The 10,000-nt window shown below is 31.6% G+C and overlaps 1 protein-coding gene across 1 annotated transcript in view; it reads right to left on the reverse strand.

Moving 5' to 3' along the window:
* Positions 1-5,648: 5,648 nt before the first annotated feature.
* The window catches only part of LOC125029998 (acetylcholine receptor subunit alpha-like), a 348,856-nt gene continuing 344,504 nt past the window's right edge, over positions 5,649-10,000 (reverse strand). Inside the window, exons 11-12 of the mRNA XM_047620207.1 lie at positions 8,853-9,072; positions 5,649-8,411 (exon numbers count right to left, since the gene is read on the reverse strand). Coding sequence (XP_047476163.1) covers positions 8,205-8,411; positions 8,853-9,072 — 427 coding nt within the window. The 3' untranslated portion in view covers positions 5,649-8,204. The remainder of the gene's footprint in view (positions 8,412-8,852; positions 9,073-10,000) is intronic.

Here is a 10,000-nt window from a genome sequence, read left to right on the forward strand (position 1 = left end):
ATCTGAGCTCTGATAATTCTTGGGCAGTAACTTTAGGTTTCCACGTATTATGTGCTTAAACAGATCAAACTAAGATATTAGTCATGACAAGCACACTAAACCAACACAATCACCTTCTCATCTATTCATTAAAATTCATTTGATACAAAGTTACAAATACATTATTGTCGAAAAATAGCTAAATGTTTTGTAGATTCTTCAAAGTATTCACAATTGAAGTCAGAAATTGTTTAATTAGGAATATATATCAAAGGTCTCTTTCATGATTATGCATGGTAACACACTGTACATAATATACATAGCATTAGAAGAAAGCATCTAATGTGCACCAGGTTTAGATTCATGTCTTAGTCATCCAAGTTGTATTTGGAGGAATTAACTGTGCTCTTAATAATTCATTATCATTATCAATATGAAAACAGTATAAACTAAACCTTAACTACAGTGTAAAGAAACAATAATCCAGAGAAACTACGCTTGAGTTTCAGGAAGAAAGCTAAGTACTTCTTAACCTGTAAGACAAGAATGATTTTCAGTTGAGGGTGAGTCAGTGGATAAATTATATAAAAAATAAAGTTAGAGCAAAGAAGAGCATTTCTATTTACAGATACTGCTAACTGTAATGAACCACTGACATTGTCCCATATGCATTTCTTAGGTGTTTAAGAAAAAAATATGGTCTTTAACTTTGAAACTGGTCATCAAAGACTGATTAATTCAAAAGATGAACACCACTGTGCCTTTTTTAAATGAAATATATTATATTTCATGTGTGAATGATATTTTCAGATTCATAGAATATACTGTCCAATACCTATTGAAACTGTATAAAGACATTAAACTCCAAACACATCTAATTGCTGACAAGAATGCTGAAAATGTACAGTTATAGCAAGACCACATATTTTGGACTATTATTTCCGATGATCAGTGTAATCAAATAGCTATAAGAATGATGGATGCTGGAGATATCTGACGACCTTACAATGAACTGGTGTTGAAAAAAAAAAAAAAAAAAAAAATTATAGCTCCTGAACTTCACAGAAGTTTACAGCTTCCAGGAACAACTGAAGTTATCATCCCTATCACTATTAATATCTATTTTGTGCAACAGTTGGCTCTTTAACCAAAGAATGTAGGTTCTGGTACATTCACTGCACTACCGAGTATGCAGTATGGAACAGAATTCCTAGGTTAACGGAGATCATGTATATGACTCACAAGTTTCTCATCACAAGTAATGAGCAAACAGTATGATTCTTTGGTACAACACCATGACATGTACAATATGAATAATACTTCTTCAGTACACTGACACTAATATTTTGCAAAAACAAGAAATAAAATAAAGATGAATAAAAAGATATTTCAACTAACCTGATGAATCTATCCTATTATTACTAATCCTACCATAATTTTTCTTATTTAGTAAGTAGCATAAAGACTATTTACCGAGAATTATATTTGTACAAAATATACATTTAAAAAATATTTCATCAGAACACGAATATGCCTCAGACATCAGAACATAGGCTTTAAAACTAGTTATCAAGAGGTTACTTTATGTTCACTGAAAATTTGAGGCACAGTAATTTAGACTTGAAGGCCCATCCCTTGCCCTACATCCTACATGCCATCTGTTATCAATGCTAATTGACCAAAACATTTCAAATTCATCGGTATGTACTTTCACTGAGGTTTTATGCTGTCTGAGTTTTTCTTCTTATAGCACTCTCATTCTGCCTTACTCAAGCAAAAAATTGTATTTGCTTAATCTTCAGTCCACTTTGTGCAAGGCTTATAACTTCCATGAGAAAAAAAGAGAAAAAGAAAAAAAAAGAATCTGAAACAGACAAATGCACTCTCTCTCTCACACACACACACACACACACACATATATATATATATATATATATATATATATATATATATATATATATATGTATATGTATATATGAATGTGTACACACACACACACACACACACACACACACACACACACACACACACACACACACACACACACACACATGTATATATATATATATATATATATATATATATGTATATGTATATATGAATGTGTACACACACACACACACACACACACACACACACACACACACACACACACACACACACACATACACACACACACACACATGTATATATATATATATATATATATATATATATATATATATATATATATATATATACATGTGTGTGTGTGTGTGTGTGTGTGTGTGTGTGTGTGTGTGTGTGTGTGTGTGTGTGTGTGTGTGTGTGTGTGTGTGTGTGTGTATGTGTGTGTGTGTGTGTGTGTGTTTATATGTTTACGTATATATGTATACATGTTTATATGTTTGTATGTATGTATATATATATATATATATATATATATATATATATATATATATATATATGTATACATGTTTATATATATATATACATATATATACATATATATATATATATATATTTATATATATGTATATATCTATATATATATGTATACATGTTTATATGTGTGTATATATATGCATATGTATATATATATATATATATATATATATATATATATATATATAAATATATATATATATATATATATATATATAAATATATATATATATATATATATATATATATATATATATATATATATATATATACACACACACATACACACATGTGTGTGTGTGTGTGTGTGTGTGTGTGTGTGTGTGTGTGTGTGTGTGTGTGTGTGTGTGTGTGTGTGTGTGTGTGTGTGTGTGTGTGTGTTATTTACTTTTATCATCAGTTTCTTGCATTTATAAATTCCTATGCCAATTCCTAGTCTGTTGCTAGAACTTTTGTAAAGTAGCAAAAAATATTAACACATATATAAACATAATGTGACATTATAAGCTTGTTTGTAAAACTGACTCTGATATACATCAGCAACTACAGAATACAAGGTCTGTATAAAAACTAAGATTAGAACGATGTCTCTTGCTTTGTATTGTCTTGCTGTAAAGCCAGTCCTTGCTGAATGAACACATACGGGCAAAAGCCAAGAGCACAGTTAACCCTATGTCATCTACCCTCTGAACTATGCTTGCCTCTATGAACTTAGACATAATGAACTTCAGAACTATCATGCAATATTTTTTGTAATTTGAAGTTAAAGTCAAATACAAATAATGTTCAAAAAAATTAAGATAATATCTTCTGATTTCATCGGTGGTAAGAAAAAAAGCATTTACAATAGGTTTTATGACTCTGATTTGAAAAATATTCATGTAGTTTAGTATTTTGTATCAGCAATATATGAATAAATAACTAGGGTGGACACTGAGCACTGTTATCCATAAATATAAAACCTATAAACAGACAAACAAAGAAAAGGATCTACATATAGGATTTACTACATAGGACTCCAATCATTGCTTAGTCATTATACCATACAGTTTTATTTATTTTGTAAAATGAATATAGACTTACCAATACCTTCATAAAGTAAGGAAATGAGACCATATATTGTTAAAAGAAAGCTTAGCCAATATGATGAACTGAAATTCATAGACACATGACCTGTGAGGTAAAGTAACGGGTTTGATGCCAAGTAAATAGCCAATATCATCTGGTCAGTGATTGAATGATTGTGTACAAGGAGTCCTGCTAATATTTTGTGAGGATAGTCAAAATAATCATCTAAGAACTAGATGAAATCTGCTCAATTTCATGATAACCTGAGACTGGATGGTACCATTATATATGGAAGATATTTATGTGACAGATAGTGAAACTGTAGAGTGAGTGTAAAAAAAGAACAGATCAGTATGCATCAAAACGCTATCCTTAAAAAGAAATTGAATTTTCAATGAATCCGTGTGTTTTCTTTAATTACTCATTCATACTATTTCCCATTGTCAGCATGCAATGCTAAAGCCTCACCTTCTCAGTGGTTAGATAATAATAATAATAATAATAATAATAATAATAATAATAATAATAATAATAAACAAAAATAATAATAATAATGAAAAAAAAAAAATAAGAATGCAGTTAGTTGTAATGAAATTCAATCATGGTTCACAAAGACACTAGTAACTTGAACCTCTAATAACTAAGGATATGGCAAAGAAGTATAGGAATTAAGCAACAGAAGAACCTTTCCTCTACACTTTAAATATGAAGAAAAATACACAGTGAAATTTCAAGAAAAATATAAAATATTATTGTGTCATATCAACCAGTAATGTACAAGGGCTGCTGTGTTCCAAATTAATCTTTAAATGACCTTAAGTATTAACTAATGGTCATGGCAAGCAACTAATACCCTTTTAAACTTCAAAAATTAACACGGTTCTAGCAGCTATAGAAAGGGGTGTTACTGTACTATATTATGTTAATAACCTTCATTCTCAATAAAAGAAAACCAGTTATAATGCTTTGAATGATTACGGAATTAGAATAACCAGACCCTATTAGGTGTTATTTATGGCTATAGATGATGAAATAACCTGAACATATCAGGGCAAGTACCATACTTCAGTTTCTCACAAAATACAAACAGAGTTGCACTTATCCTATAGACAATCTTTGTTCCATTTCAAATAGTATTTTAATAGCTAAGATTTACCAATAATCTCAATAAATACTTTATGGTATGTCGATATGGCTCCTTGTGCACCAGTCTGCTGCTGGAAGGACTGATGAATATATACAAAACGTCATGTACCCAATGAGCAAACTAAATAAAAGTGTATATATAATAAATCAAAAGTACATAATACTGATGGCCCTTGAAAATCTATAGTCACAAATGCTACTTAAAGTACAGAAACAATCCTTTGCTATAAAAATCCTACTAATTTATGAAATTTTTAAAAAAGGTGCTGTGGCTGATAATATGTTATGACTGATATTTAAGACAAATAAATGTTATACTTTTCTAAATATGTTAAGTAAATATCCTACTGATAAATGTTCCCTGAGGGTCTGTTGTATACGGATTTCAGTAGAGGAAACTAAGATCAGATTATTAGATTCTAGTAAATCTTTTAAGCATTGATGCAGATCTAATGGTGTTTTCTTTATTGCATTATGCCCCTTCATGTTACCAGTCTAATATACAAAGAATATTGATACAAGACCTGTGCAATTAAGAAATTTGGCCATCCTTGTGGTTGGCCAAAAACAATAAAAATAGCAGTTGCATAAATCAATATTCAAGTGTTATTTAAGTCAAGATATACATGGGCATGAATTTCAAAATCTCTATAGCAATTGCTGGTTACAGTTGTTCTGCACCACAAATACTTGATGTTGCAATTGCAATAGACAACAACAAATACTTAAAGTTACAGTCATTGGGTTAAACTCTCTAAATACACCACTCTGACTAATCATAAAAATCTCTAAGATTTCAAGTAAATTCAGACAACAATGGATGATAAAAAGTGGAAAAAACTGCTGTTCACCATATAAATTTCATCAACCCAAAAAGAAAGAAATATCAATCTGGAGTCTGCTGTTACCTATGTTGATACCTTAAAAACATTTTGGTTTTATTGTTGCAGAAATAGGTAATGAATTACAGAATATTGCGAAGAATATTTGTGCCTTGAAGTAGCAGTGAAGGCGTTCCAGTTGCCTTGTACCTCCCTCTAAAAAAAAAAAAAAAAAAAATCTTTACAATATTAACATGAAAGTATCTAAATACTCAAAGTCATCCTTTTATCTATTTCCTTTTTGTCTCTATGTAGTTTTTATTTTTGAAGGATAAGTATTGGTACAAAAAATCAAACCATTTGGTAAATGTATTTTGATGTATATTCTTAGGTGTTTCCACTCATCAACTAGGGTTTCAAACTATGTTTTTTCCCAAGCATATCACAATATTGATTATCCTTGTGTTAACCCATTGTTGCCATTATGACAAGAATACATGCCATTTCCACTGTATCTTTCTGTTTCTTGATTGTCTTACACATAGGTGACTCCACAAGTACTTAATCACCAAGGAGTCAATTAGTAGTCCTATCTAACTCACCTGTTCACCCTTTTCCTCAATAATAGCATTAGAAAAAAAATATTTTCCCAAAAACTTAAGAAAAAGGGAAATCTGCTGAGGACACATAGGTTTATTAATTGGCTCCTTGATGGCTGAGCACTTGTGCGACCATCGAGGTGCAAACAGAATTCACAAAAGAAAATGACAATAGACAGTGTGATTAACGGGCACCATTGGGTTAATATGATTCTGCATTTTCCTGACAATTACATACGCATTACTACAAGATAAAATAAATGCTTCAAATAGTACTTCATTCTATCTTTCAGAAAAGTCCATACTTCTTTACCTCAGACCTAAACAAAATAGTAGAATGCTTCATGTATATAAATGGAATACAAAGACATAAATTTGAATAATTTACTCATTGTAGCATTGAAATCCAATAACTAAGTATGGTACATGATATAAGACATATAAAGGCTAATCAAAAATCATCAAATTAGTGAGAAATATCAAAGAAGACCTTACAATGCAAGAAAATACAGTTTATGAATAACAGATATGTATTTTGTTATAGTTAGAAAACCCTTAAAGCAAAAATTATGTTATCTACTTCTAATAACATTGGATTTCTTGTGCCTCAGTTCATCATATTGCTAAGAAATTACAAATATAATTTTACTGGAAAAAGAATTTTAAAAGACAGTTACAAGCAAAATTATACATTTCAAGTAATCACTACTGTTACTTTTTTTGTCATGGACAATACTGTCTTTACCAGGAACACTGATATTGTGCTTTTAGAAGAAAGAACACTTGCAGCAACAAATTAAATATTTGTCTATAATTTGCTTCTAACTGACTTGTCTAAGGTAAACCATTATGCAATCCTAAATTTTCATGCAATATATACTATCTCAAAATGGGACATACTTTCAGAAAAATATCTTCACCTTTGGTAAAACCCATTCAGTGCCCATCTAGTACAAGTCTTGCAAGTTTTCTTGGCACCAACATGTATGCACCAGTATTGCTAGGTTACAATATTTACAATGCACTCCTTTTCTTTGGAATAAGATATACGTCTTATTCAGATGGATACCCAATAGTTCTGAGAGACTGGACAGGTATATTCTGGGTGAGGCAGCCAAAAGTCATGAAGAGAGTGTACAATATCCATCTGATCAAGAGAATTTTCTTTGACTAATTCAGAATCTCCTCTCATCTATACCTACATTTCTTGGAATAACTTGTATTTACAGTATACAAATGGTAGAACATAATTATAAAATACGTACATCTCACAAACATACATAAGTGAAAAAAGTACCGGTACTGTTTTCTTGCCCTTACATATTTCCATTGCTTTTGAGATAAAGATTTCTTGCAAAATTCACAACAGAACCTTTAGGAGTAAAATTTGCCATGCAGGAAACTTACCCTGGAAAGAGGAAAATCTGCTCTCCTCTTAAAATCAGCTGCAACTCCAATTCTGCTTTCATTCCTTTCAAATTTTGAGATGTCCTTTTCCCGACTTATAAACTGTCACTACTAGGATCAATTCATCATTGTCTTCACTGTCTTTCATGATCTACACATCCTTTCCATAAGTTATCAAAGCAAACTTCATATAATGGCTGCTCCATTTTTAAGCAGTTGAGCAATGATCTCTGTAAGGGTCCTTGTGCAGAGGAAAAAACAGAGGATGCCAGTGCCAGCACATAGCCAAGATTAATTGAAACTTAAACCAAAAACGTCTGAATGCTTGAGTATTATCTTCTTTGAGCTTTTCGTATCGTTGTGGCTATGCTGGATTTTTTATTTATTCATAGCGAACATCAAGGTATGACTGAAGATTTCAATTTTCTTACAAAAATGGTACAAGAGAGTCACTGTCTCACTAGATTGGATATATGAGCAAATTACATTCCATGTGTTATTAGTAACACATGCTTATCATAAAAATTACATAAGACCTTATGTAACTTTTGTCTAACCATCTATTTTTCATGATGTATCATAATGATTCAAACTTTCTGTTTTCAACTCTTTGAAACCATTATTTCACAAAATTATGCTCAATTAAAGGAAAAAATTAAGTTGTCTTTCTTTACAAACTTTGTCATATTTTTTCTGAGTATGAGGTGGATTAGTTTAAAAAAACTGTCTACAATACTTAGTGTGACTGTGTGTCATTATACTAGTTAGGTTTAACATTTGGTTTGGGTATGTTGCGATCTGCAACAGCAACAATTTCTGAATACTGAACATCAATGGGTAAACGATCATCGTAGAGGGTAGGTGCCTGGAGGATGATGCCCGCTGTGCCTACCAACACCGCCAGGGTGAATATCCATAAAAACAACCGATCAAGCACCATGGCAACATATTTCCAGTCCTCCTTCACCTGTCAAGGATTGTACAAGTTAAGCTTAATCATATAGTTTTCAAAGTTGTATTGATCAGGCACAATAGTTTTACTAATGACCAGTATGCTAAGTTTATAGGGTGAACTAAAAAAAAAGAGAGCGAGAAAAAAAAATCTGTTATTTGAATACAGATATATCTTAGAACTGTATATACTGAAAAAATCTTTTATAATTCAACAGTATGGTTATCAATAGTTAACTAGGAACACTTACATCAACAAATATTAAGATTTTGTAGATTTGATTTTTCAAGTTAGAAATACCAGCTATACTTTAGTACTGAATCATAAAAAAATACTTTTAATACATTGCAACATGAAAAATGAACAACCTTCATTAACAGTTTGTTACTTTGAAAATCCTTGCTAAACTGGAAAAACAAACAAACTCAAGGGCTGGCTTTTACAACCAAGACCTACCCTGACAGACTCCTCTTCACGCCGCGTGTGCTCTGCAATGAACCTGACACCCTCAAAGGCTTTGGTGACCTCTGGGCAGTACTGGACACCATTGTCAGTTGGACCCCTTCCTGGTGAGCTCACATTGCCATTCAGGCCAACGCCCACACCTAGGTCATCGGCAAGAGCAGCTGGACCATGTATCTTGCACCCTCCATTGATACCGAGTGCATCTATTTCCCTGTGGAGACATAAAATAAATTATAACTTTTTGAATGGTGAACCCGATTTTACTTATTATCTTATTTTGTTTCATGCTCTTCTTTTTTCTTTATTCTGTGAGAGAAAAAATATCTGATGGAGAATGATTATGGAGCCCAGTTAAATAGATTTTGATATTCATGCAAGAAAGATTCTGAATTAATGTTGTTTAAAAATAATGTGTAGAGTCATAATGCTATACATAATCAATGAAATGAAATAATGTGATGTTGTACACGAGAGAAATGACTTTATATGAATATTTGTTTAGCAAGATAAAACTCTTTTATCATTAGAAAATATATATATGAACCTAAAACTAAAACATCTATCACGGTACCCTGTTAAAGCCAGCACAATTGAAACCTATATCTAATGAAAACAGAAAGCTGTCTAAAAACAAAATAAATGTCAAATAAATAAATATGAAATCATATGGATCATAACCAAAATAAAAATTAAGAAGGCAAAGGAAATAAAAAGATAGAAAGGAAGAAAGAGGGGAGAGGATATGAGAATGAAAAAATATGGATGTAGAGAAAGAAAGAAGAAAGCGAGAGAGAGTTGGAGTTAATAAAGGGAGGAAGAGGAAGAGGAAGAGAAAGGGAGAGAGGGAGGGAGGCAGGGAGGGTGGAAAGGAGGGAGAGAGGGAGAGGGAGAGGAGAGAGGGAGAGGAGAGAGAGAGAGAGAGAGAGAGAGAGAGAGAGAGAGAGAGAGAGAGAGAGAGAGAGAGAGAGAGAGAGAGAGAGAGAGAGAGAGAGAGAGAGATAAGAAAAGAAAATGAAACATGAGTTCTTACTTTTTTGAAAATACATCTAGTCCAATAAAAAAGCAAATAGCATTATCAAAATAACTTATTAAGGTATTTAAGCCTTCATTCTAATAAAAGCAAAGAAAATAAGGTAAAA

The sequence above is a fragment of the Penaeus chinensis genome, chromosome 10 (assembly GCF_019202785.1).
Source record: "Penaeus chinensis breed Huanghai No. 1 chromosome 10, ASM1920278v2, whole genome shotgun sequence".
Classification (NCBI taxonomy): Eukaryota; Metazoa; Arthropoda; class Malacostraca; order Decapoda; family Penaeidae; genus Penaeus; species Penaeus chinensis.